Source organism: Mchenga conophoros, linkage group LG2 (genome assembly GCF_057382185.1).
Source record: "Mchenga conophoros isolate Kocher_MC1m ecotype Shallow Benthic linkage group LG2, M_conophoros_male_GT1.1, whole genome shotgun sequence".
Lineage (NCBI taxonomy): Eukaryota > Metazoa > Chordata > Actinopteri > Cichliformes > Cichlidae > Mchenga > Mchenga conophoros.
The window spans coordinates 30,603,445-30,630,856 of record NC_140527.1 but is presented as its reverse complement, the minus strand read 5'-3'; the positions used below and the strand labels follow the sequence as shown (position 1 = coordinate 30,630,856).

Below are 27,412 nucleotides of genomic sequence, written 5' to 3'. Positions count from 1 at the left end.
AAGCTCATCTAACTCTGGCTGAGTGGCCTGAGGCAGGGGTTGCCTGGAGTTCTCCCATTCTGGCCTGCGTAGAACAAACAGGTAGCAATGCAGCAGCTCTCCACTCAATAGCCTGAACACAAGGACACCAAACTGATTTTAACAGCGTAAGTGCCACTCAACCACAGCGCAGTTGTACCCAGGTGTAAATAGGCTGTTTTGAACACAGACTAATTTGAAGTTCGAGCTTCAAAAAATGCTCGAGGCAGAAGCTGATAATGACTCCTGTTCACACTGTAGCTCCACTGGATTCAGCATTAGCCTCCCATTAACCAAACACCACTAAAACCATCCAGTATAATCAACTCCCTGTAGCCGCATGTTGTTTGTTGGGTAAATCAACAGAAAGCAAAAGTTGTTGTTTTTTCATTTATTTTTTCTAGTAGATTATTTGCTCCCCTGAAAAGAATGTATTGGTTAGGGAAAGAGTTAGCTCATGATGGCCTACTCTGATTCTGTGCCCTATTTCAAGAGTTTACACCCAGGCTAATTGCTAACATTAGCAATTAGTGCAAAACAAAATAAGGCTGGAGCTAATGAGAGTGGAATTAGTTCTGAAGGTCTTTGGGGGTGAAGTGTTACACTGAATGTTTTGTTTTGCATCATGACCTCCTGTGCCCTCTAATGAAAGTCTTGACACCTCTGTATATATCAATAAAGATGTGGTTTGATGACTATTAGCATAGTTTCCGGGTTTTTCCAAAGGTAGCTGCAGAAGCGTAGACCACCCTTGCTAACTGCCGAAGCAAACCCACTAATTTTGTTATGTAAGCAGGCCTTAAATATGACAGAAACCTGTCAGTTCAGAAAAGTGCTGGAAGGGTTACTTCCAGTAGGCTTTCAAGTTTCAGGGAGCCCACTGGCAAAGAATTTATAATCTGGGAAATCATTAATATATCATAATTAATGTTAATCTGGGGATATCTGTGTAATCTCTTTATTATGTTTTTCTCTCTCTACAGATGAGGATCAGGAGACATCGGGGGATTTTGGCAGCGGCGGTGCGGTCATACTCCTCGACGATCAAGAAGAGGAGCCATCACAGACCGGTCGGAGCCGGCAGAAGAAGAGACGGGGCCGCATCCATCCCCGAGGGACCATCGAGGACGACGAGGACGAGGAAGAGGACAAGGATGACGAAATCGGCTACGTTTGGTAGCTCCGCTCCATTTTCCTTTGCCATCAGCTGACCAGGAAACTCCGTTAACTCAGCACAGATCTAAAGCCATTCCAATGTCTCTTCCTCCAGTTACCTTGGCAGCAGTCCATCTCCTGGCCCCTCAACCTGCTACTGCAATCTCTGTCTCTCATCCAAATCTCTCTCTTCAGTGAACCTCATCTGACCTCTTCATTTTCAAGCGTTTCACTCTGTCCTCAGACAGAAAATAGAGAGACTATTAGATTTCAACAACTGTCAAGCCCCTTTTAGAATTCTGCTCGAGCTGTCCACTTTCTGCCTCCACGTTCCCCCAAACCTGTGATCGTAAACACCTTCTAACAGGGACTCTATTATCTCTGTCACTCGTTCCATCTTCTTTCAGTCGTTCTCCCTTTCTCCTATCATTGTATGTCCATGTCAGAATCTCTGGTCAGTCTATGAGCCCAGATATGTTAGCTGATGTATTGGATGTAAATATGTTTCCTTAAGGGAGGCCAGGCTATGGACTACCTTCCCTGTTGCTCCATCAGCGGCTCATTTTCATATTGTGTGTTCCACCGTCGGGCTCCTTCTGGTGTTCAATGATGTTTCTGCAAATTGCTGCCACAGTTTAAGGCTCTGAGATGCTCCTTCTCCCTCTCTCTCTCACTCTCTCTCTGTTGTTTTAAGGAGGATTGTAAAATATTTGTTGATCTTGAATGTTCCAGGAAGCCCAGGAAACAATGAGATTAATGATGTATTGTCGTTGTTGTTGCATGTTTCTCATCGTGTTTCTATAAAAGAGAGATTTACCTGGCCAGGTCTAGCTCTATGCATCTCAAACAGAAAGTGATGCCTATTTGGCTGCTACAATACTTTGTTGCTATGTTGATGCTGTCTAGTGTCTTTTTGGTTCTTCTCCCAATCTCAGGAGGTAGGAAGTTGCATTGCAAAGTGTGATAGCAGTTAAGAAAAGCAAACTGCAAAACCTACAGTCCAAATCGGTTGGTTCTCAGCCAGCTATTCTTCTACTAATTGGTCAATAGGGCTGCTGAGGATTTTTGACTGCGCATGGACACTAAGCTGCTCCTGAGCTGGGAGGACACACGAAGTCATGCAGAAGAAGAGGCTCAGTTGTGCGTCAAAGCGTTGGATATGTTCAGTGATTTGAAATTGAAATCTTCACCATGTCAACTACGTGAACTTTTATTTGTAACTTTGAGAATTTAAGTAAAGTGGCACTTTGGGTGTCTTTTGAACCTTACAGGTCTGCGTCCATGTGTCTCTTGCTCCCCCGTGATGAAACCTTTTAGGCAGGACGTCATGTGTTTCATCTCATTTCACAAAATCGTGATAAAAAAAAAATGATGAATAAAAACACATCTCTTGCCTCTCTTTGAAACCACAAACACATTTGCATAAGATTTTTTATTTTTTTTCCAAAGCCCGGATTTCGCTGCAGTATTACAATCAAAGCCCTCCATCAATACTGACCTTTTCCAACCTTGAGAAAGCGTCGTCCCTGTTAGAAGCAGACATAAATGGTAGCTGCAGAAAATACTCTTATCACTTGCCTTTGAGAGAGGAGAATCACAAAGCTAGCGGTGGCCATAAGAACATAAAAGCTTAATGAGTGTTTTTGTAATATCAGTGGCTAATGGGACAGCTGACCCCACTGGCTTGAAACAGCCTGCGCAGCACTTTGAAAACACATTGTAGCAACAATCAGAAGCTAAAAGGACAACTGAATCTTCTGGCTTGAAAAAGCCTATTCAGCAGTTCACAGGACTCTCTGTCACACAGAATAGACAATGGGCTTAACTATGTGCATCAAATTATGCTGGAAGCTGTGGAGGGTGTATAATCACCCGATTCTGGGACCCTGGCTCGTGCGTCTTCTGCTGTCATCAGGCTACATGAGAAAAGTTGGAAAGAAAATGTCTGCTTCTTGTGTCTTTACTGTATCCGCCTATATTCCCAGTTGCAGTGCTATATGGCTCTCAGCTATTCCTTTCACTGGAGCCTTAATAATAATTAGTGGTAAATGGTCTGTATTTGTATAGCGCTTTTTACTAGATCCCCCTAGGGACCCCAAAGCACTTTACACACCCAGTCATCCACCCATTCACACATCTGGTGGAGGCAAGCTACAGTTGTAGCAGGTGGCTGGACGAACCACCTGCTACAACAGGGCAGGGCAGACTGACAGAAGCGAGTCTGCCATATCGCGCCATCGGCTAGTAGGCGGTAGGTGAAGTGTCTTGCCCAAGGACATAACAACTGGGCTGTCCAAGCCGGGGCTCGAACCGGCAACCTTCTGATTACAAGGCGAACGCCCAACTCTTGAGCCACGATCGCCCTAGTGATAACACAGTCTATCAAATCATAAAGAAAACGAAAATACATTTTGCTCAAATTCCTATTACAAATAAATAGCATTATAATAGCTAATTTTTTTCACATAAAATGCAAAACAGCTTGCCTGTATGCAGGGATTCCTCTCCTTGGTAAGGTCTCCAAGAAAACCTTTAAATATAGTCATAAGTAGGAATGCATCTACTTAAGCATCTGTGGCACCAAGGCCATGCTTGTCTGTCTTCAGGAGAAAGACCTTGCAGTTTCAGAAAAACATCTCTTCCTCTTTAGAGCCGTTACATAAAGTGTTTAATTTCTGTTATTCAGAGTGATGTTTAAGGAGGAAATGGTTTGTTTATTCAGAATTAAGGTGAAATCGGCTTGTTTTCTTCATCTTTCCTCTCACTCTGTGCTTTTGCTTGAAGACATCTCGGTATCTTTGTTATGAAATTTTTGTCACAGCATGGGTTCGTCCAGCCACCTGCAACAGAACTCCAACTCGTGCAGATGCCATTTTACTAAAAGGAGTAATCAGACAAAGTATCACTGGGTTCAGGAGTATGATGGATATTTTGAACACACGGAAGGTTGTTTAGGAACTTCAGCTAACGTGGTGTACTGCACACCACGGCTCACATTCAGCCACTCACATGCTGTCTCATTATTGTTTCTGTTTTCTTCTGCTTTCCCACTGAAACTCACTCCTCTTGTAGTGAGCTCTGTCTTCATCTCAGAAAAGGGAAAGCTTGGTTGCATTCTATCCTCAGGGCACTTCACTGCTCTGTTTCGTTTCTCTATTGGCTGCTTCTTTATTATCCCCAAATGACTTTTCCTGTTGGGTGGATCCTCGTATCCACCCAGCGTCTCCATAGAGACCGGTGATGGCCACAAGTGGGGCTTTATGCAGTTGGCTGCAGTTATCGTATGGAAATCAAGCTCCTGGGTGGAGTTAAAGAGTTAAAGCAAAAAAAGGAATTTCTTTTAGTCAGGATCTTGTCCAACACATAAAACCTTATGTTATACCTATACTTTGTTTCTTCATGTAGTTTTTCTGTTAGTGAATTTTTATTAAGATGCTTGCATGGAGATTCACATTGAAGTTGAAAGATTGTTATTTAACACTTGGCAAAAAGGTAACAAAGCATATTTTCCAAAACTGCTTCCCGTATACATACATTCACACAAGATGTATTCAGTAAATGGCCATGTGACTGATCCACAGTGACAAGGGGTCATCATTTATGTAGGACTACACAGCATTTTTCTTCCCTCATCCCACATTTGGAGACAATGTCCTACATGTGGATTTGCTCCACTTTATGAAACTCACTAGTGCGGCACAGATGCATTCCTACATTCTGTCTTTATCTAATGGCTGTGAAGAAAACAGATAAAGCTGTCATCATGGCTCAAGCACAGGTTAATAAGTCACCATCTTTTGCCATGTATGTGTTGGTAACAATAAAGACTGGTAGTTTTAAAGGTCATTTGCACAGTTTTGGAGTTTCCCACTGGGGAAAATATGACAGGAAGCTGATTGTATGTAGCACCATGCATGTAGTTTCATTGATGAGATGCTTATGAAGATGTGGTGATGTTTGAATGCATTCATACTGAAATAATTAGATTGTTTGTTGGTATCAGGTTCCCTACATACACGTCAGTTAAATCCATGGGCTTCCATTTAAAAGCTGCAGGGTATACTACAAGTTATTAATATCGACAAGCTAAGTCCAGTACTAAACCAGACTTCTCTAAAGTGGGCAAGCTGCTATTGGAGTCACTCATACCTTCATTTTACATATTTAACTGGGCCATAAGTCAAGATTGCCACTTTACATGTTAAAAGTCAAAGTGGATCTCCAAAGTCCTCAGGAATGAGAGCACTGCTCATTTTTTTTCCAGGTTGTTTTCATTCTAGCTGTGTGATCAAGGACCAATTCACGCTCACAACCCCAGGGGACTGCAAATAACTACCTGACAGGACAGAAATTCAGCATCCCTCCAGAGCCCAAGGACCAGATTTGAGGATCACCAGTCTAAAGCCTGCCTATGTAATTGGCAGACACATTGTAATAAGTAGGGATCATCTCCCCCTAATCTGTCACAGCCCACCAATCGCACTCACGCTCTCTTTCATGCTTGGCTGCCACTGTACCAACCAGCTTGTCGAGCCTCGAGACAGATCAGACCCCTTCATGCCCTCCAGTGGAGCTATCTTGGCCCATTCAATTCCATGTGATAAGCAGCACTGCTATTCCAAATTTGCACATTTCTGTCAGCGCCCTCTCCCTGATGGCACGTATTTTGCTGCATGCAGCCTTCTGCAGATAATATTAACAGGTAGCAAAAAGTGGCTGCACTGGCTTCATTCCAGGGAGTAGCGATAAAACGAATGGAAACTCTTTGTCGAGAAGTCAGAAGATGCAAACCACTATAATAGGAGTTTCATATTACCCTCAAACAAATAAATGTATTTATGGTTTCTAAATCATTTGTCTTATCTGATACTAGGCCCTGTATAATTCAAAACCAAACCCCACCTTGTCCAGCAGGAGCTGTGATGCTGCTGTCACTTTGAAACAAATGACATTATTTTCCATGCAGCACAAATGTGTAATTTGTAAAAAGAAGACTGTGTGTGACACTAGTGCCCTCTTGTGGTCTGCTCCCAGTTTTTACTTGCCTCACACATTTCCACTGATGACATAGGAGGTTATCAATTTAAGGCGTTGAACACATAACTGAGTCCGGCCATAGACGTGTTGTGTTTTTTTTTTAAAATATGTCATTCACTATTTTTTCACTCTCATAAAAGAAAACAGTCTTTTACAGCAACCTTTTAATTATCATCACTATGACATGTTTTTTTTCTTGGGTAAATGTTACAGTTGCATAAAGATTGTGGTTAATATGGTCAAAATATAGAGTTTGCATAAGAAAGGCACTTTATGACAAAAAAAAAAATCAACATTTTCTCCTGTTCCTGTGTGCTTTGTGTAGTTCGTTTCTTGTCATAACTGAGTTTTGGATGGAAAGCCTCCTTGTTTTGAATTATTATATAAAAAAAGCTTTGGGTTACGCTGTAGAAGAAAGGCACCCTGTTTAAATGTTTTACATAATTTTTGTAGTTTCTCAGGATAATCTCGCACCTCTCCCTTTGTAGTAAATGAGCTAGTAAGACTTTTGCACTGGCATCATCATTGTTGTATATTTTCCCATTAGAATATCTCCACATATTTGGCGTCTTCCCTCACCAGCGGTTACTCTGAGCTGCAGCTTCCACATCCATGATTCGTGGAAGTCTACCACTAGCACCACCTTCCAGGTAGCCAGACTTCACAGCAGGTGTATCCGAGAGCCTCCTCTTGATTTTGTTCAGTTCTGTATCAGAGGAAAAATAATCAATTTTACAAGAGGAGAGGAGCACAGCATACTGCCAAAACAGAGAGAGAAGCGGATACAGCATAAATCCCGGCTGAGGCTTCAGAGATTCACCTGAGATTGCTAATAACATCTTGCGCCTTGCTCCAAAGGTAGATACACCCACTTCCTTCAGATCTTCATCAGACAGAGTGAGGAATGTCTGATAGTCGATCTAGAGGAGTGTAGACCGAAGTTGCATCATGATGCTCATTTATAATGCATTAACTCTTTCGGCTTGTGTTTGCAAGCTGAATGAAAAAAAAAGTGATTTCAAAAAATGATCAAGTGCGACTCTGTGTGTGAGTTTACCTCTTGCTGTTCAAACACATCGATGTATTTGAGCAGGCCCAGCTGGCCGAGCAGCTCGGGCAGGTCATCTGTCAAGTGGGGGCTGGGGCTCCGCTGACTGCAGGTCGACCCCCTCCTCTGTGAGCACACACTTTCGAAGTAGCTGCTGCCATTGCTCGCAAAGCTCTCCGCTGAACACCGGAGGCCAAAGTTTAGAGGAAAAGGTTAAACGCAGCAGGGAGCAGGTGATCTCTGTTTAGCTGAGTGCACAGAGGTCAGACTTACAGGGCTTGTCGCTTCTACTGCGGTTCATTGAGGAGGCAAATGCAGGAAAAGAGGATGATGAGGAGAAAGTAGTCAGAGGTGAGGATGGGGAAGATGAGGATGAGGACGAAGAGGAAGAGATGGGCTGGGATGAAGATGTGGATCCACGTCTGTCCCTCCAGTTCTCAGAGTCGCTTCCATTAGCCACCTTTCCTGTCTGAGCAGCCCAAGACTAGAAGGAGATAGTAACAGCATTAAAGTGGACCTATTTTTGCTCTTGGACTCTATTAACTTTGCATGATGCAAGGTTAAAGATATTCCTTATTTATCTTTTACTGGGTCTTGGTGCATCCCCTCCGTTCATCCACTGTCTGTTTTTTTTTTTTTCTTGTATTGCTCTGACACTTTGTCTGACAGGTTTGAAAACCAGGTGGATGTTACTGCTGTTCTTGTATCCAAACTGAAAATATGGGAATCTATAATAAGTTCCCTTATACAGGCTAATGTTGCTTTCTTCTGACAGTGTTTTGCACAATAGCATCATCGTGTCATTTTGCCACCATGCCCTACTGTCATCTCTCCCCTGTCTCTGTCCCAGAGACAAATAGCTGCAAGTGGCCATAAACTTTCTAATGCCTGTAGATCCAAGGATTTAGCCAAATCCATTTAGCGTGTCTCTAAACCAGCTTATTTGCCACTGTGGGCTGATCTGTGACAGTAAAAGTCCTTCACTCGAATCTATCAATGCAGCGGGCATAGCAAATGCTTCCTCCCAGTTGCCTGGGTCTCAGAGGAAAATTGAACTCATTGGAGAAATGCCTCTTGCTTTCATTATCCTAAGTGAGTCTGCTTCTACATCAATGGCCAGTGGGCAGTCAGAGAGCAGCTATTCAAAAGGCTTTAAAAGAGCAGGGGAGATGAGCTGAACCAGCTCAGGTAAACAGGTTGCCAAAGAGTGCCTGTGTTGACCACACTGATGGTATCAGACTCCAGGTAATTGAGCGTACAAATTGGCAGTGCTTACCACACAGTGAGATAAATGCCCGAGACTGTTAGGGGGCAAAACCAATAAATGAGACTGTGTTAGAGGGCCACTGTGGCAGCGCTTGTTTCACTGCACTGCAGTAAAAGCTTCAACTGAATTCAGTCCAACAAAAGTAGCTGTACCTATAAATCATGAACTCTACCTATAACTTTGAACGAAAACTCAAAATGTTAATCTGTGAGACCATTTTTTCAGCTTTTAAGTAAGCAGTAGGCTCATCTGTACCTGTTGCTGGTTATTACCGGTGCTCAGGTAGGGTTTGTAGTTGCGTCTGCTGATGTTGCGAAGCTCTTTTACAGCCTCGGCTGGCATAGACTTGGAGAAGCCAAGGCCACTCCACGTGTCTGTGGGCGTGCGGACCTCTGTGACTATAGGCTTCCTCTGCATGGCTAACATAAATACACATAAACACAGAGTTAGAAAATGTGACTTTGGGACCAACTGGTATCAAAAGCATTACCGTCTGTGATGTTGTCTGAAATCTGATTGCCAGCTTTCACATAAATGCAGCACGTTGCATGTTCAATGCGGAAAGTCTGACTGTAGTAGTGCTGTGGCAAAAGAAGTGAATAAGGAAACACTTTCAGAAAGCTTTACAGCTTTAAATTCACATAAATGGATTTTGCAGCAAGCATCAATACTCATATCCGCAGTCTGTCTATCATAAAAATGCTTTGCAGGTTTTCCACGTCTTCTTTGGTACTCTGATGTGAGCAGGCTGGGTTCATGTGTTAAATAATGAATCACGAACAGTGTCACTTCTCTTGCCAGCATGTGGCATACTTAATAAAACTCTGAGCGCTAAGACTTAGACTGGCATACGCATTCAATCGACAAACAAGTGACCCTGGGCCTCTTCCATGTGTGAATGTGTGATAAAAACTGCAACAGTACTCCATAAAGAGTGCAATATCAACAGGATTATTACTGGTAGGTTTTCATTCGGGTGTCTTTGTGTGTATTTGTGCCGTAAATGTCCCATTCATATCCTGGCATACGGGTGTCTTAATGGCTGTGAGGCAGATGGCCCATTCAAACTGCTAATTCATAATCCCATAAAGGAACACTGAGGGAATTTGGTACCATTTGGCTGCAGATCTCTTCAGTATCTCTCATTCTGCGTGAGGGATGCTACGCGTGTGTCCACGCACGCTTGTGTATGAGAGCACACGCACCATTCCTGGATGCATGTGTGCGTGGGTTGTCTGCATTGTGTATCTACCCCTGGTGAATTAAGTGGGAGTGCCAGTGCTACTCTATTATAACTTTGGCACACTGCAGCCCATAAACAGGCCCCCTTCATCAGTTGTCTTGGCAGTGAACACTGCGGAAATGGGACCCCTTTATCAAATCCCTACTTCTGCTTGGGATATTAATGTGTCTCCCCTATAGCATGCTTGAATAAACTTAAAAGCCTACTTCATCTGGCTTAATCCACTGACATTAAGTATTTTCCCAGCAATGATGTGAGCAAAACATGTGATTGTTACCAGCAAAACTAAATTATTCCTGCTCCTGTTCAGCTCCGAAAACAAAACAAAAAAGTGTGCTGATGAGCAAAACAACAATATACTTCACCAAAATCTATTTTCATGCAACTATCTGCAGAACAGCAACTGTGAATCAATAAAAAAGAAGGAACGCTTGCTTAGCAGTGCTAATCATTGTTGCAGAACGTTTCTGAAACCGCAGCAAGACAGGAAGAAATATTAAACATTTAGGAGGACTAACCTCTGGTTGCCAGCAGTTTCTTCTTTTCATAGTCATAATCCTACAAAGTACAAACAGGAAATGGAGTAGGTAAATAATGCATGAAATTGAATTTTTTTCTTTGGTTACTGAGAGATGGGAGGATAGCGGGAACCTAATTTACAGCAGGAACAAACACTTGCATAAGAAAACACGTCCTGCTGCCGTGGCAGTAAACTTGTTAATCCTTCTTTGCATAACCTTTGCGTATGTGAGATGGGAGAAAAATAAGAGGGGAGACCAACAAAGAGAGAACCCAATTTTCAAAATCAAACTGCAAATCAATAGATTATAGACCGTGACAAAGAAAATGATCTTCCCATTTTCAGTTTAACGTGACATTTTCAGCGTTCGCTCATCCACTGTCCTACAGAGATGTGATTATCTGTCCACTGAGCATCATCCGTGACCAAAATGTATGCCACAGATCTGTACATAACTTCGTGAAGAAACAAGCAAGGAAGAAACCTGCAGCTCCTGTTTTTCTCACCTCAGCCTTGAATGAGTCAGCGCGAACATTTTGAGCCAGAGTCACATCTCTCCTCAGGCTGTTCCTCCGCTCACTCCTCCCCCCCTCAGTGTCTGCGTTCAGCAGTCTGGCACAGTCAGGAGGAACACACGCGCGCGCGCACACACACACACACACACACGCACGCAAGGTTAGGTGAAACTGTGATGGCTCTGTGCAATCTTTGAGTTCTTACTAACTCTTTCTTTCACCTGGCTGCAGCAGTTCTTTCAAAGTGTCATCGTGCAGTTTAAATATAGAGTGTGTTAAATGTGAGCTGCATCATTAAAACTGCACGCTCTGTAGAGCTGATTTATATCAAATCAAACAGAAACCAAAGTAGAGCAAGTATAAACAACAACAAAAGAATTTTCCAGAAGTTAAGACTTTAAAGATTATGAAGAGTCATCAGAGAGTAGGTGTGTGTACCTGCAAAACGCTCACCTGTATGTTAACACCTGCCCTGTTGAATGGCGCCTGCCCTGGCTGAAAACCTTGGCAATTTCAGGACCCTGAAGGCTCCCCCTCCGACTATTCAGTCCGATCCTGCTGATGCTGCTCTTCAAAGCGTCACACGTCTCAGACGATGACATCGCCACACACTCAGAGCTCTCATGCTGACCAAACTGGTCCTCATTTTCCAGAATCTGAAAAAGAGAATTGGAAAGTTTCAGAAGAATTTCCCATTGTGTTTTGTCATTTTGAACATTAACAGTGAAACACCTTCTCCAGAGGTCGACCATCTGTTCCCTTCGGCCCTACCCTACCCTCCTCAGTGGGAGAGGTGAGGCCTGGTGGAGGTGAGGGACGTGGCTTTGTACCGTTCGGCATCTCTGTAGCAGGAACAGGCACGGGGCCTGATCATCAAGAAGAAGGGTGATATGAATGAATCAGTATGAAGCAGAAAAATTTTAAAAAGAATTATTCTGATTGCAAAAACAAATCACATGTGTTAATGCTCTCACCCTGTTCAGACAGGCGAAGCTGCTGCAGCAACATATTGAGCCAGTAATTGGTCAGCCCACTGCCAGGTAGCAGAGAGCCAGGGGTCATTTCAGCTATCTTAACAGTCTCAGAGGAATCCAGCCCCAGGAGTAGACGGCGGGCCTCATAGAGGCAGGAAATATTCCTTTCCAGACCTTTCACCACAACTGACTGACAATTATAAACCAACACAGATTTTTAGATCAGTACTCAACTCAGCAGAAAACTACAGGGGAGAATATTTTGCATTCAAAATCAAAGAAATATTTCAGGGCAAGTTTTTATCAATACAAAGCCCAATCAAATTAGCATTCTTTTTTCAGTTGTGTCTCAAACAATAAGCATCAGAGCCACGAGGTAAAATGTACCTTGCTGGTCTGTTTTACTTTGGGCTTGACGCTAATGAAGACTCCAAGGTTTCGCATCATCTGAGCTAGCTTACAGGGATCGGCCTCCCCATCTTCACGCATGTCAAACATCAAACACACAGGCAGACAGTCCTATTGTGTACACAAATATGCAAACATCACACAGATTGTAAAAGTGTCAAACATTAAAAGCAGCAAAGTTTTCTCAGCATTGTTTTTTAGCAGTTATGTGCACACAAAATAAACAGCCCCGCTGTACCATGAGATGCTGCCTAGCCAGACAAACCCCATCAGGGCTGCCCTGAATGAGCAGCGAGGGAGGACTCTGAGGGGCGCTGAGGTCCGGTAGGATGATCTGGGTCTGGGTCTGGTGCATAACGCTCAGGAAGTGAGCGCCATTCTGTCCCAGCAGGAATAGGTGCTGCTGGGAGGTGACGTCCAGCTGGCTGTTGACAATACCGCCTGCAACCTCTGCTCCCAGCAGGAGGTCCATCAAGATGCAGGTCGCCTTCTGTGAGGTGATGGTATATATAGTCACGACATGATACTTAAACCTCATTACCCAGTAGTCTCCTTAATCTTTAATGCTAACCTTTACAACATCTGCATTGCCCTGCAGACCCCAGACGGTGCAGCAGCTTCCATAAAAGGGCGGCTGGGCTTGAGGCTGGGGTGGCATGGCCCTGAAGCTCACACTGACCCCCAGAGTCTGTACTACCTGCTGGATAAGTGGTGAACCCGGATCTGGCAGAGCCTGGGGCACAAGACTCACTGGCAGGTCAAAGGTCAAGGATAGCGGCTGGAGGTCCTGGGATAAGAAGGGCAAGGGTTCGATGAGAAGGAGACACAGAAGGGAGGGATAATGAAGAGGTGGGAGAGAAACAAAGACAGAGACAAGACAGGCAGTGCATTGACAGATATACCTGTCCTTTTTGTGTCAGCCATCCTCTTAATCACTCTATTGATCTTTCCGTCTGACAGGAGTGAAAATATTGAGTGTTGAGACAAATAAAAATCTATTCTGTGCAGTTTGCTCAAATTACACATTGACAACTCACTCTTATCCTCCTCCTGGCTTCCTCTACGCCTTCTACGGGCCCAGCGATGGAGACCTGGTAATTAATAAATAAATAACATGTAAACAAATTGGTTTTCAGTTTCCTGTCATAGTGGCAGCAGTTAGTGGAATTAAAATGCCACCTACCTGGTTGCTTTTCTCTCCAGTAGCATTGTGACGGTTGGAGTCAGGGAAATGAATATGACAGGATGTGACCTCCATCACTTTTTTGATATTTCCTCCGCCTTTTCCAATCACATGAGAATGCTCCGTATAGGCCACGTCCATTTTTAGAGTCACCTTGTTTACCTGGTTTTATATAAACACTGGTTATTTGAGCAGATTTCAGTTCAATACTGGCCTTAACATAAAAAAAACAAAACATAAAACTACTTTTATTAAAAGCTTACATTCCTCTATGGATTCTTGACATTGTAAATTTAAGGCACCAGCAACCTCACCCTGGTTTCCAACACTTCTAGTATCTTCCTTTTGGCTTCCAGGACATTAGCTCTCTTCCCTTCCACCTTCACGTGTGGATCTAGAAACAATAGATGGAAAATGATAAATCTCTGTTCACATACACACACACACAAAGCTGTGGGAAAAACACAAAACAAAGAGCACTGATTTTGGTGTGAACGGAACATGAAGAATTTGCCACCTTTCTTTGATTTGGCTCCTATCTTCAGTTTGGATGGCCATTTCACCTGAGTGTTAGTTTCTCTCATTACCTGTGAAAGCACGGACAATAGAAGAGAGTGAGAAACAAAGAAGCTGCTATCACTCTATGCAGGAAAGATCGTAACAGATACAATGAGAACACACACATTCAGAGAACACAGCAGATCTTAGGATACAAAGCTGCCTCCACCTCCAATTATCACCACCATAAAATCTGTAATCACTGAATGAAGAGCATCCAACAAGTAATAAAACTGCAGCAGGGATGTTTTCACTGGTCTAAGATAAATTTCACCACGAGGCTTTAAAACACTAGTGATTACACTGTCAGTGGTTTTTACAAAGGAAAATGGCCAAATATTATTAGTTGTTTGGTTTATGAATAAAGTGTTTGAATGTGTGTAGAGCCACTTACTCTCTCAAAAAACTCCTCTCCCGTCTCGACACCCTCATGCTTTGGAGCTGAAAGAAAAAGTAGGCAAATGTAAAAACAAGGCAGATAAAGATAAAATAAACCCCTAATAAAACCCAGCAGAGAGATTTGTCAGGTTGTATTGGTCGCCACGCAATGTTCAATATGACGCATGTGAACACAAAGTCTGCATTTCAATGTTGACTTGGCTGAAATTTGTCAAGCCAGTGGAACAAGAGGTTGCTGGGAACATAAACAAGTTTAAAAGGCCATTGCTCCATGGTGACATTTACAGGGTTCAGGGGGAGCCCCAGGAACGCCTTCAACCCCCTCCTTTTATCACTACGGGTTACGCTGGCCAGAGCTGAGGAATGAGAAGAAAACACTATGGGGTGGAGCAAAAGGTGGTGGTTAGGAAAGGCAGCCACAAATTAGCCTGGAGACAACTAATCACATCAATGGCATTTGCTGACGCAAATACCTCCCACTTTACCCAAACAAAAAGAAAAAAATAATTAAAGTACAAAACCAAAGGGGAGGGAGGGGGATGTACAAAAATCAGTGTGAAGGCCTGAATGTGGTGTGACAGATTATTACCTAAAGGGTTGAGATGGGATGTTTACTGCCTGATTGAGGCTGCTCAAACAGCAGTAAAAGCAGAAGTCCCAGCTGCGCGCGCATTAAAAACCAAGCCGCGGTTATCAGAGCTGAAGCACTTTCCCATCAAGCGCAAACATCAGCTTGTGTCTACAGCGGTGGCACGCTGTCAGAAAGAGTTTCCCCGGCGACACAGGGGAGGCATTTGTCATAAACCCGCCAAGCAGCCATAACTAACAGAGGCAGTTACCTTTGCTTCACAGACGGGAATGATAATAGCCAAAAGGACCTGCGAATGCATAAGCAATTGCAGGTCATAAATCACAATGATGCAGCAACAGGGGTTTAGTGGATGGCGTTTACTGATGACGACAACAAGGGCACAGGCGGCTGGAGGCCCCCAGAGGCGCGTGGGATCAGGTAGATAACAAGGTCAATGAGGAGCACAGGATAGGATAGGTTTCAAAATAACACAAAATTCAGATGTTGTAGAGTTCAAGGCAGACTGTGAGAATGAAGTCGATAAGAAAGCCCAGAAGTTCAGGCACATAGCACTGACAGTTCCATCCATAAAAATTGATAATCCCATTTAACTCACCATACAACATGGTCTCCAGCTTCTTCCTATCGATCCTGAACCTCTCCTCCACCCACTCTGAGTCCAAACTCTTCCCTTTTGTATTCTCCTGCTCCGAATCACAGCTTCTTCCCACTTCTTCATGTTCCTCATCCTCTTTTTCCTCTCTGTCACACTGGGTCTCGCCCAGCTCAGCTTCTGCCTCTGAGTTTGGTTTTAGGCTGTCATCCAAGTCAGGCTGCTGGGGTGCTACAGTGGTCGGGACTGGAGAGCTTTCCTCTGTGGTAGTGGTGGCCATAGCAGGACTGAGCCCTTGTCAGTGGTTTTGTGTGTGTGTGTGTGTGTGTGTGTGTGTTTCCGAGGAGTATGTGTGCATGTGTGTGACCAAGGAGACCAACAGGGACAGAAAAAAGGGAGAGAGGGGCAAGAAACACCCCCTGTGTCTTTTTTTTTAAACATCCCCCGCCCCCTTCACTTAGTTTGGTACACAAAACTCTTTCTCTGCCCGTTCAAGCTTTAGGAGCCTTGAAGGACTTGTCTCTTTGGCTTTCATTGCACAGATGGATAAAAGTAGCTTCTTTGCACCGGCACACAGTGTCTGCTCTATCGTAGTGACTGCAGAAAGGCTAAGACAATACAACTTCAAGTAAGGCTCACTTTTCTCAGAACAAATCCTCAGTAATCCTCACTTCAGTGTCCACAGATTATCTGGATTGATAGTCAAGGTCCAATGATAAGTCAGGACACAAAACTCTCTCACACAGACACACACGCACACATCCTGACATCCAGCTTCACATCAACGCACACAGCTAACAAAATAAACAGGTCATCCAGCCACCTCAGATCATGTCTGCACTCCCTCCCCGTCCTCTAAATGAGACACAGGGGGCTTCAGATTCCAGAGGTCGGGGTGAAAGCGATCAAACGGGTGTAATGCAGCAGTTTTTCAAAAGAAGCTTTCAATTCCTGTCTGTACTAGAAAAAGTCCTACTATCTGCAACTCTACCAACAGAATACTGTAAAATAAGAAAACATATATATACTGTGTCAAAGTATGATCACATCGTTAGTGTCAGTAGTGTCATTTACTGTTCCAGGTAACACATTTGTAACTACTTCATATGCATCTCTCAGATCCTGTATCAGGTTTTTGTTGGATTTTGTCCTATTTTCCTTCAGATACTGTTTCCCTAATTTCTTTTGAAGACATATTGCACGGCATGCTGAAATATGGCAAAATTTTAATTAACAGCTCTCTGGGAATCACCTTGCTGGTGTAAAATTACTGATTTAAGCTTGTCAAATTGTATTATCTTTGTTCATTTTTTTGGTTAGGTACCTTTTTCATGCTCGGACGAGTCAAAGGTCTGTGTTAAGTGGCTTAACAAATGGGATCAGGTGAAAAATGAAGGAAAAGCAGCCAATGTTCAAAGAATAACTTTGAAAGACCTTCTAACACCTGGAAAATAATGAAATCTGGCTCACTGGAAGCAAAATATGAAGAAATGAGGGAGTGGCTCAAAACCTTTACACAGTGCTGTATTTCGTTTAATAGCTACTCATACGAGTCGGATTCTGATTAGTCTTTGAACCACTAAAAATACTTAGGACTGCTGTAACACAAGGCATGAATCTCTAAAAATAAATGTAGCTATCAGATAACAGCGGTGAAGCACGTTTCTGCTGTCATAAACTGTTTAAAATGGACAAAATAAAAGAGCAAATGAGATTTCTGAATTTGTTTAGCACTTATTATTAAGTCCCCTCACTGCTTTAAATGTCTCACATTTGAGAGCTGAAGTGCAGATTGTATTATGAGCAAAAACAAACTGCTCAATTAGTCAGCACTTGTGGGACTGTGCTTCCAGCTCACCCTGATGTTTTTCCATATTGCCAAGACAAATCTGGCCCCAGGCAAAGCAGCAAACACTATCTGGCTGTGCAGCGATCTTGCTAACGTTACAAACTACTTCAGGCTAGACTTATTTGCCTGAGGAGGATCGTAAATGAAAGACATGAAGACTTTGTCACCATGGCAACTGGTCAGGGAGTGAGTTATTCAAAGTTTAATCTGTCTTTACAATTGCAGACCTCTTACCTCCCGCCCCTTGTTTAGACCCATCTGACGGGAAGGATGTGGGTTTCCAGTAAAGCACAGGGGTGTGCGTCACCGTTTGATCAACATGGAGGGCAGAGAAGGCCAAACGCTCCTGCAGAGTGACTGATGAGGATGAGCTCTGGATGGTTGCTTAGATCAGCCCCTCAATTCATCAATGATTCAGATCAGGAGCATCTTATTCTCCTTATTCATGAGACCACCTTACCAAGAGGGCACTCTGATCCTTGGAAATCTTTTTTTTTTTTTTCTTTTCTTTTCTTTTGTCTATTTTGATTTCAAGGGTATAGCAGTAATGAAATAAAATACTGAAATATAACTGTGAAAACTATATACAGTTTTTATCTCTGCACAGCACTGATTGTTATTAGATTAGTTGCTATTAGTCTGAAGGTGATGAAACAACTTACTTGTGTCTTAACAGATTTTTAGATGCAAGGATCTTTGGCTTGTATAGTAGGTGTTTGTAGAAGACCCCAGAATAAAACTAATATGAGAAAATATATGAACTGACAGGATATTTACATTACAATGACACTGCTGTCATAAAATGACATCAATATGAAAATTGTGTGAGTTTGATGTAAATAAACATTTCAAACAGCATCGTGACGTGAATGTGACCTGCAAGTCACTTTGACCTGAAAATAATAATAAAAATGTACCGGACAGATTTTTGTTACTATAGACTATTGTGGCCCTGGGTCAAGCCTCAGCATAGCAGACAAGTATTGAAATTCATGTGTGTTGTTCACATTCATGAAACTTTCTGAATAATAACTTATGTCCAGTGTTTCTTATATTACATTTTTAAGCATCCTTGGAAATCTTAACCAGGTCTTACAAGTGCTGATGTGTGTGAGAGAAGTGCTACAGATGCAAAAATAATAATAATATAAAAAAGGCCCATAGTGCAGTTAATCCTTAATCAGATACTATCAGTTAGGCAGGGACTTCATTGAAAAGTCAGTTTTTGCTTTCCTAATGAGCAGACTCTTTAAAAAACTTGTAATTTTTAGAATTATTTAAAAAATGTTTAAGCCCTGCTGCAATATTAAACTAATAAATTGTGAAGTATGGACTGTATCACATCCATTGGCTTATTTATTCAGTCAATATCGCAACGTGTGCCCTCTTATTTAAAAGTCAAGCAGTGTGTTGCTGTGGATGCAATATGAAATATAGCTCACACTTTTGCCAGTGTACTGCAAAGATAATAGTCTTTCTACAAAGTCTTGTTGCCACTGAACCTTAAGATTAAAGAAAACTTTACCAAGAACCGTGACATGATTGAGGGTGTCTTTCAATTGAGTTTTTGTTGTTGGTTGTGTTTTGATCTCCTAGTGTACATGTGCTCCCCCCTTGTCCTCTCTGGTCTGTCAGTTAACTTCACAACTCATTGGAGGCGTTTTAATTAAAGTTGTGGTAAATGATTAACTCATTTACTCACTGATGGCTGGATTCTGCAGTAGCATTTCTTCGTCTGTCTCTTGGATGGTGTTATGATCTACTACAAGGAAAGCATTAATGTTATCTGTTGTGAATGTGTGCATGGCTTATTGATGCAAGCACCAGGATTAAACATTGCAGCTTGTCTCAATCTACATTGTCTTTGTGCAGAAAATCATCTCAAATCTAAAGCTAAATAAAGCAGAACAGATCTAGTTCTAGTTCTAGTTCTGTTCAGGTTACTGCTTGTAGTCTAAGCCTTCTTTGCTTACCCACAATGTCAAAACATGTTTTTCATTGTATTCAGTGAGGATATATTAAGATTGCTATAATATACCATCAAGCACTGCACTGTACACAGGACTTCTAGCCACAGCTCACTTGCAGATCTTGACTATAGTTAGGCTTTAAAGTCATGACATATCAATAAAAAAATATGAAAGAAAATGTAACAAAAAGAAAAAAAGACAAAACAAAAATGATTATAACAATAGAAACAACAGTAACTAGTATCGATAAATGATAAACCTTTAAAAACATCTGTTAAGAGCAAAAGAAGATCATTTTCAGTGATTACAGATTTGCATTTCTTTAAGTAATAATTTTGCCTCGGCATTAAAATCAGTTAATGTAATTCAATTTTATCTTCATGTATCCCCAGATAAAAAAGTGCAGGTTGTTTGTGAAACGACAAGAGAAATAAAGAGATGGTCCATACTAAGACACATAGAACAGCAATGAATAAAATATCCAGTACATTCACATGGTGTAAGAGAAGAACAATAATATGGCCTCATACAAATCTGCAGTCTTCATGTAGTACCTAGGAGATGTCCAGTACGAATAAAAATGATAATAATATCAGTGCACAGTTCCTGCAATACAAAAAACTGTGGGTGACTCAGTTCATGAACACAAAAAATAGATATATTGTTTTTCTCTTTATAAAATGAAATAAAATATCACATGACAATTAACTTCTCAAATTTCCAGAAACCTAAGCGTCTGAAAGTGTGATACCCTCATACACCGCAAGTGGGTGCTGTGAAGATGCAACTGCAAATGCATCGATTGCGTAAACCCCGCCACCCTCCACTTCCGGGTCGGTATTTTTACGGCGTAACTCGTGACAGGTTTTTATTTACCACCAGTGCTGGAAGAAATCCGTTAGCGGTATGGAGCCATACGGACCCCAGATAACTTAAACAGGCCAGTGCGGACATAACCTTTCATTTAAAGGAGCCGTTAGAGACAAACCATGTGGAGGCTCCACGGTTTTGTTGGAAGAGGTGAGAGAAAAGTCGAGAACGCCCCTTTTTCTTCTTCTCTCTTTCTACACTGACGTCAATTATTATCAACATTTCAGAGTTTACCAAGCGTTTATTAACAGAAAACTGAGGTTATTGAAGTTACTAATCTGTTGTACGGAGCTAAAGCTAGGGTTAGCTCCTGTTGCAAAACGTGCTAATCCATTTATTGTCAATGCTATGGAGAGTTCCCATACACCAACACTACCTGTCGTGTGTGCCACACGGCAAGACATCTGGATTCCCGTCTGGATTGCACTGCCCACGTCTTAGTTTGCTTTAATTTTCCAAAATTAGCTCATTATCGGATCTAGATCTTCAGAAAAAGGTTTCAGAAAATTTATTAAAGGCAATGTCAGTTCTTTAGAAATGCGTTGTTGTTATTGTGGTTTCAGTGCATAGCGGTCCAGCTGCGGTGCAAAATCTCTGTCTCTCAATGCTTATAAACAACTGAAGTAATTAGGCTGTGATAAGTAAGGTACAGAGAATGCTTTGTAGTTCTGAGGAGACTGTCTCCTAATTACATTGTCTAACTTTCTGCTCAGTTCTGCATCGATATCATGGCAACAGCACCCTGCGACTGTCCCAAAACCACCATGTGGAGGACGAGGTCATCAACAGCTCAGCTGTCCTCTCCACGTCTCGACACTCCCCTGACAACAGGTACTCCTCCTCTCCACGCCTCCTTTCTTCTTTTACCTGTTTACTTTACAAGGCGAGCTTTGAGCATCTCCCTTTGATGTCCAAATTTTATTGCCCTCAAAATGCAGGCCGTATCATCAGGTGACGAAAAAGAACCTTTGAAATAGGGTAAAACCTCAGACTCTGCCCTCATTGCTGTCCTTTCCTGTTTCTTTAGCCCCACTTTGAACCTATTTTGCCCTTGCTGCTGCCCTTTCAGCTGGTTGCATCATCCAGAAGCAATTGCTTTGTGTGGGTGTGGGTGTGGGTGTATGAACAATGCAAGTCAAGGGAACAGAAACAAAGCCAATTCATGCAGTGCCTTAATACAGTAGACTGGAAATACAGACATTTGGAAAAGAAAGTTTTCACAGGATTTTGTACAAAAAAACACTTAACTGCTTCTGTGGCGGGATGTGGTGAGAGAGTTGTGCATAAATACATGCAGTGAGCGGTAGAAGTAGAAGGAGGAAGAAGAGTGGGCCATAATTCCTCCACAAAGATGTGAGAGACTGATAAAGTCCTACAGAAAACAATTCAAGTTACGGCTGCTAAAGGTGGTTGGTACTAGCTGTTGAAAGGGTGTACTTATATTTTGACCAGACTGCTGCACAGAATCTTGTGCAAATCTTCTTTTTCTCATTACTCTCTGCTTTGTTTATTGCAGATCTCAGGAAGAGGAGGATGGAGAGAGGAGGAGGAAGCAGAGGACCTTTCAGTCCAAGTATGCTGAGTTTCCGCGTTACACGGCTCTGGATGCTGTGGGATGGGTAAGTCATGTGTTTTTGCATTTAAAATACAAACATGTAACCAAACATATTTCTTAGCATGTCCTGCATCACTTTTTCTGTGTCATTAACTTTATCAGGAATTGCCTTCATGTTCTAATAAGAAAGTTGTCAGGACACATGTGAGGGCTGCTGTTGATTTAATATATTCAGATGGTAACATTCCTGAAGACAAAAGCCACTAAAACGACTGCTAAACATCAACATCATCAACACCGGAGCTGCACAGTTTGCTGCACACACTGCTGAAATCCACAGTATCTGCACTCAGTGTGTTCTGACTCCTTTAGCGCAGCTCAGTGGTTTCACTTTGTAACTGCTTTTTAAGCTACAGCAATGGCAGACATCAGTGGGCCAGCAGGTCAGACCCAGCTGTTTACCCCAGAGGACATTTTGCTCTCATGTTGCTGCAGCAGAACAATAGCTGCACTATGCTTTTATCATAATACGTATGTCCACTGTCTCTGAAATGTTCATGTTTTATACACATGGACCGATTACTCATGAGTTTTAGCTGAAATAGAAACCTCTGTCACACTTGGTTGGCTGTTCCAGGCGAGGGTGCACTACATCAGATGTTCTCATTTGTTTGTCTGCAGGGTGCAGCAGCAGTTCTGTTCATGCAGCTCTGCAGGAGGATCCACTCCCAGTTTTCCTCAAGCACAGAGCCCAGTCCAAGCCCCGGATCCCTGTCAGCCCCCTCCACTCTACACAACTGTGGCTATCACATCCTACTAGAGATCTGTGAGTTCTTCTGCATTGTTGTAGCTGTGGAGTAGATTTACACGAGGCAGATCCCTTGGCAAAATAGTTTCATACAGTGGACATGTAACAGTTTCCACAAAAAAAAAAACACTTCTATCTTTTAACTTGTGTCCTGGCTATTTTGTTGCTTTCGCTCTTTTTACGCAGTATCAAGACATGATGTCCTGCCCAGAGGAAGGAATGTGTTGTGTCTGCAGGGGGTGCTAGAGAGACAGAACCAAGATCAGTCCCTAACTCAGAGCAGTGACAGTGACAGCAGCAGCACACAGGACCAGCTGACTGCCATCTCTGACCACCAGAGGGAACTCCTGATCCAGGATGCACTTATACCAGGTTGGTTCTGTGCTTGTCATAGTTTAAAGATTGCTTAAAAGTATCTTAAAAAAATACATTTTATTAATTTATATTTTATGAAATAGAAAAATCAACAAGTATTTCCTCCTTGACTTGTAGAGGATGAATTCCTGTCAGCTTCCTGTCCGCTGCAGGATGATGCCAGCCAAGACAAGGCAGAGAAACCCGACACCAGTGATGAGGTGAGTCTTCATCATTTGGTTTGTCAACTTTAAAGAAAGGGTTTTTTTGTACTTTCAAAAAACAGACTTGACCTTTTGTCTTATCTTTATTATTGTGTTTTTATCCTCTTTAATGTTTCCAGGAAATGTTATCTGATGAAGAGAGGCTGGCAGCGGCAGCACTGAACCTCAGACGTGTGGAAGACGTCTGCGTTCCTGTTGTCCTCAACATAATTGGTCATTATTTATCAGCGCACTTAAAAAAAAAAAACATATATATCAGATAAACTTAACACATACTGCTGTTGGAGTCAAATGAAATGGCCTTTGCACGGTTATTTTTTTCCTCCTGTATGTTCCCTTATTTCCTGTTCTATATCTCCTTGTGTACAACAGGTCTAGAAAATGCCAAGAGGGAAAACCACCAGGAAGCTTTCACCTGTTTTCTCGCTGCAGCTCAGCAGGGCTACAGCAAAGCCCAGTTTAATGTGGCGGTGTGCTATGAGAAAGGTAGAGGAGTGAGCAAGAACAAGGAGAAGGTGAGACCCCGGCCATCACTCTTGTAGCAAACAGTTTTGCTTTTGTGGACCATGTAAATGTATAAAATTAAGCATGAATTGTTTACTTCTGATATTTAATTTCCTAATTGCATTATTGTAATATCTCCTGTGATTTCTCTTTAAGGCTCTGCACTATTATAGGCAGGCAGCAGCGAGTGGCCACAGACAAGCTCAGTACCGCTGTGCAAAGCTGCTCCTGACCAGCAGAGGGCACCAGAGTCCAGAGGAGCTGAGCACAGCCATCGACCTTCTGGAACAAGCTGCTGCAGCTGGGCTGACCAAGGTAGAAGTCATGATCAGTTTCTCCCAGAGAACCATTGCAACTCTAGTACATTTATATATTATATTGTGTAATTTGAAAGAAAAAACAAACAAACTTGAAAACATTTTCAATACAGAAGAATTCAGCATGTTGCATTTGGAAAAGTACCCACTTACATTTGAAAAATGTAGAAATCAAATAGCTGATAATGTAAATACAATTTTTCATTCATATTTTTTTCCCTGGAATAAAACTTCTCTGAGAAAGTAAAGCATTTGTTAACATGCTGATATTGATACCTCTGCAGGCTCTCTCCACCTCTATTATCTGAGCACTGAGAGATAATATTCATTTTTTTCTTACATTGCAAGATTTTTGCCTTTTAAAATTAAATAAGCTGAAAGCATCAAACAACTGGCTCAAACTCCACCTGGAGTCTTTTTTTCCTTCTATCTTTAAGCATCTCTTAATTGTTATTCAAGCACATTTACTGCTATCAGCATGTATCAGGGTTTTTTTTGGTTTTGTTTTTGTTTTTTGCTGATGTTGGCGCTTCCTTATTGAATTAAATCAACTTCCCATTTCTCCTCTTCAGGCTCAGCTCAGCCTGGCCTCCATCTACGCCCAGGATACAGTGAAATATGGTTGTAAGTCCATCCAGAACCTGGAGATGGCAGCAGAGAGTGGCGTGAGTGCTTCCTTTAGATGTTTCTAGACTTTAATCAATGCTTTATCTCAGAGATCGCCTCCCTTTTTAGAGTCGATCATGCTGGAGGTTGTCGGGATATCCGATAGGAAAAGATTATTCCAACAGTCTCCTGGTTTTTGATAATTAAAAAAATCTGCAGTTACAGATGTTTTGCAACTTTCTGGTGTAGTTGTGTTAAAGATTATAATCAGTTACTGTTTTTACAATTCGTTTAGGGCTGGTTTTGCTGACTGTACATTTAAAGTTTGCCCTGGAAGGTTTACCTACTTGAATTGCATGTTTCCTTTTGTTCTCAGGATGACACTGCTCAGCTCTTCTTGGGAAATTGCTATGAGAGCGGCTTTGTTGTGCAACAGAACTTGAGGACAGCTATTAAATTTTACAAACAAGCCGCTCGAGCGGGGAACAAGCAAGCTGAGAGATTACTGAGGCCTCCTAATGAAACCTATAGTAAGGATGCAAAAAATGTGCATTAATGTTAGTCACTGCATTGTTGTAGTACAGTTTCAGTGAGCCAAACAACAGTGATAATACTTTTATTTTTATTTTTCTGTCTCCATCTGTAGCAAAAGAATCAGTGTTGCGGTCCATCCATTCAGCTCCATGCTTCTCAAAGACATTTTCTCCTCTGTCAAGCTGTGTCACTCCCTCCACAAGTCAACCCACCGCCCTCCCTCTCCTGCCTCACTCCTGGAGCACCGGGAGCCTCAGCGGGCTCCCATCTTTGTCCTCCGTACCCCTCCATCTCCATTCTCCGAGCACTGAGAGAAGAAGCTGCCAGTGGACTGTAGGAATAGGATAAATACCGAGAGCCAGCCGCATTACAGATTGAGGAATGTATTTCAAAGTATGAATGAGTTTTCAGAAACCTGGGAAAGGTCAAAGTGTGTTCGGTGTGTGAGGTCTGAATCGGAGCGAATTGCTTTTATACTCAAAAAAGAAACAAGTTTTATTTAGTTTTTAAAAGATGTGAGTTATTTTTTTATGTCAGAAAGAGCTGTGGAGCAAAAGGTCTTGGAATCAGAGAAGAAGCCATCTGTCATTTGTTTTTGTACACTACAGTTTTGTTTCTTACAATCTTCTCTCTGCTAAGTTCTCCAGAAATGTGCCTTTTGGGTGGATCAGGTGGTTACTTATTTCCCTCCTTGCTAATAAGGATTTAATCATGAGGTATCTGATATCTTCTGTCTACTGCAGAGAATAATGCCAACTTTAAACCTCTGAAACTGAGGAAGTGCTTCACATGAATGTTATATTTTAACCTTAAATAATATAATTATGTCTTTAGGTTAAACGGTTCAGTGTGGCTTGCTGTTGTAAAAGAAAGACTGCATGCTTGTGATAAACCAACCAAAGGGAAAATTAATGCACTGTGAGGAGGATGTTGTGTTGTCAAATGCGCACATTAAAAAAAAAAAAGATCCTAAAGGCTGCCTGGCTTCTTTTATCGTTATTTTAATACTCATCATAAAACTGGCTTCAAATTGTAGTTTTTCTGTGTTCGGTGTTGCAAAACAACGTTGTCAGATTTGGAAATGGCTTTTCTGTTGTTGTTTTTTTATCACAGTCAGGTGTGCTCGAGCACCAGAAGCCATGCATTTTTCCTCAGACTTGTGTATGACGTAAGAGTCGGATGATGTGTGATTCCATTACCTGAGTCGCAAAATAACACCGGTATATTGATTGCGATTGCGTCTCCTTCCGTGCACCCGAGCGTCCTGCGTTCTCGGCTCCGATTGGTCGGCTGGCTGAAGAGCTCCACAGCGCCACGCCACTCCGGGATCCTCTGGCGCAGAGAGAAAGCGCAGCTTGGCCGCCTGCGAGCAAGGAGCCGGGCTGGGAGGGTTTATGATGTGATGTGATATGATAATACGGGCGGCCGGCTGCTGTTACGGGCGGACTCGGCAGTTAAAAAGCGGCCGCTGACTTCAGCCCTGCTCACTACTGTGTTTGCGTGTCGTCGGAGGAAAGGCAAGCGCAGAAGCCCCGGAGGCTGACCGAAGCGGTGAGTGGATGTAAATAGATGCTCTCGATGGGATGCGCTCCCCTCCCAGTGCGGCGGCGGCGGTGGTGCTGGTGGTGGTGATGGGGCTAGAGAGAGAGGAGGGGAGGCTGGATGCTAAAGATTCACTGCGTCTGTTCACATATTAACAGATTATCTTCCGCAATAATGGCATTTACGGCGATCCATCCGCGTATTTCTCTAGATTTAAAGATGGGGTGCTTCCGATTTGTCAGTGAGGGGAGTTTATTAAGGAGGCAGCAAGAAGCGGGGAGCTAGAATACTCCACCCATGACATCATCGACTTTTTCAAGTTCATTTCCCCTCCTGCTTGAGCTTTCATCTGTTGCACTTGCTTCTGCGCTGAGGAAAGGAGGGCCCACCATAACAAGTTGGTTTCCCAACATATCTATACATGTATATACATATATATAGATTTAGAAATTATGTGTTAATGTCTAAAGCTATAACACACAGGAAACCGATCTTTTCCTTTTTTGATGACCTTTAGGTGAAAACACTTTTATGCAACAAATGAGCAAATAAGAGTCATAATCTAACACTTACCTCCAAAACTAGTACTAGTATGCTTTTCCTGTCAGTACCTTTTAAAATTTTTTTAGCAGTCTCCTTTGTCATCCATGTAAATCTGCTCATTTCCTCACTAACTTTGGTGTCACGTTCACATTTTGCATCATCACAACAGACAATGCAGCGCCCGGCAAGTATCAACAGCATGAACAACTAGACTGAGACCCAACTGT

At 42.4% G+C, this 27,412-nt stretch overlaps 4 protein-coding genes and 1 long non-coding RNA gene across 8 annotated transcripts in view; 4 read left to right on the top strand and 1 right to left on the bottom strand.

The window, feature by feature from the left end:
• Positions 1-2,441, top strand: part of spock1 (SPARC (osteonectin), cwcv and kazal like domains proteoglycan 1) — a 115,298-nt gene extending 112,857 nt beyond the window's left edge. For both annotated transcript variants that reach the window (XM_085293874.1, XM_085293866.1), the window contains exon 12: positions 1,002-2,441. In XM_085293874.1, coding sequence (XP_085150000.1) covers positions 1,002-1,198 — 197 coding nt within the window. In that variant the 3' untranslated portion in view covers positions 1,199-2,441. The remainder of the gene's footprint in view (positions 1-1,001) is intronic.
• Positions 2,442-6,359: 3,918 nt separating this feature from the next.
• bicc2 (bicaudal C homolog 2) lies at positions 6,360-15,850 on the bottom strand. 2 transcript variants are annotated; one of them, XM_085293843.1, is made up of 19 exons: positions 15,513-15,850; positions 14,321-14,367; positions 13,886-13,955; positions 13,683-13,762; positions 13,369-13,530; positions 13,223-13,276; positions 12,757-12,972; positions 12,424-12,675; positions 12,165-12,296; positions 11,778-11,967; positions 11,536-11,669; positions 11,257-11,459; positions 10,795-10,900; positions 10,287-10,326; positions 8,781-8,944; positions 7,532-7,742; positions 7,268-7,437; positions 7,031-7,130; positions 6,360-6,916 (listed from the first exon to the last, which is right to left on the bottom strand). In XM_085293843.1, the coding sequence occupies exons 1-19, from the start codon at positions 15,787-15,789 to the stop codon at positions 6,786-6,788; spliced, it is 2,739 nt and encodes a 912-aa protein (XP_085149969.1). In that variant the 5' UTR covers positions 15,790-15,850; the 3' UTR covers positions 6,360-6,785. The 2 variants fall into 2 exon arrangements, with proteins under 2 accessions (XP_085149969.1, XP_085149979.1); XM_085293853.1 differs by lacking the exons at positions 13,886-13,955; positions 14,321-14,367; positions 15,513-15,850 and having other exon boundaries at positions 13,632-13,712.
• An 85-nt stretch (positions 15,851-15,935) lies between these two features.
• LOC146582284 (uncharacterized) lies at positions 15,936-18,216 on the top strand. Its single transcript, XR_014888791.1, has 2 exons — positions 15,936-16,137; positions 17,584-18,216. It is a non-coding gene; the product is annotated as an uncharacterized LOC146582284 (long non-coding RNA).
• Positions 18,217-20,154: 1,938 nt separating this feature from the next.
• Positions 20,155-26,074, top strand: dele1 (DAP3 binding cell death enhancer 1). The gene is made up of 12 exons (XM_085293831.1): positions 20,155-20,348; positions 20,912-21,029; positions 21,715-21,817; positions 22,435-22,579; positions 22,748-22,933; positions 23,054-23,136; positions 23,259-23,352; positions 23,512-23,654; positions 23,800-23,958; positions 24,533-24,625; positions 24,943-25,096; positions 25,213-26,074. Exons 1-12 carry the CDS (start codon positions 20,318-20,320, stop codon positions 25,446-25,448), a joined length of 1,545 nt encoding a protein of 514 aa, XP_085149957.1. The 5' UTR covers positions 20,155-20,317; the 3' UTR covers positions 25,449-26,074.
• Positions 26,075-26,431: 357 nt separating this feature from the next.
• LOC146582282 (amyloid beta precursor protein binding family B member 2-like) overlaps positions 26,432-27,412 on the top strand; it is a 38,299-nt gene continuing 37,318 nt past the window's right edge. For both annotated transcript variants that reach the window (XM_085293777.1, XM_085293769.1), the window contains exon 1: positions 26,432-26,651. The gene's annotated coding sequence lies outside the window, so the exon portion shown is untranslated. The remainder of the gene's footprint in view (positions 26,652-27,412) is intronic.

What these genes read in the sequence shown, in the direction of transcription:
- bicc2 (XM_085293843.1), bottom strand. Translation starts at nt 15,789, where the DNA reads ATGGCCACCACTACCACAGAGGAAAGCTCTCCAGTCCCGACCACTGTA. An exon ending in AAGCCAGGAGGAGGATAAGA is followed by an intron (nt 12,973 to 13,222) that starts GTGAGTTGTCAA and finishes TTCTTATCCCAG; the next exon opens with GACCTCCAGCCGCTATCCTT. An exon ending in ATGGTCGACCTCTGGAGAAG is followed by an intron (nt 11,460 to 11,535) that starts GTGTTTCACTGT and finishes TCTCTTTTTCAG; the next exon opens with ATTCTGGAAAATGAGGACCA.
- dele1 (XM_085293831.1), top strand. Translation starts at nt 20,318, where the DNA reads ATGTGGAGGCTCCACGGTTTTGTTGGAAGAG. An exon ending in CCACGGTTTTGTTGGAAGAG is followed by an intron (nt 20,349 to 20,911) that starts GTGAGAGAAAAG and finishes CTTTCTGCTCAG; the next exon opens with TTCTGCATCGATATCATGGC. An exon ending in AACCCGACACCAGTGATGAG is followed by an intron (nt 23,137 to 23,258) that starts GTGAGTCTTCAT and finishes TAATGTTTCCAG; the next exon opens with GAAATGTTATCTGATGAAGA.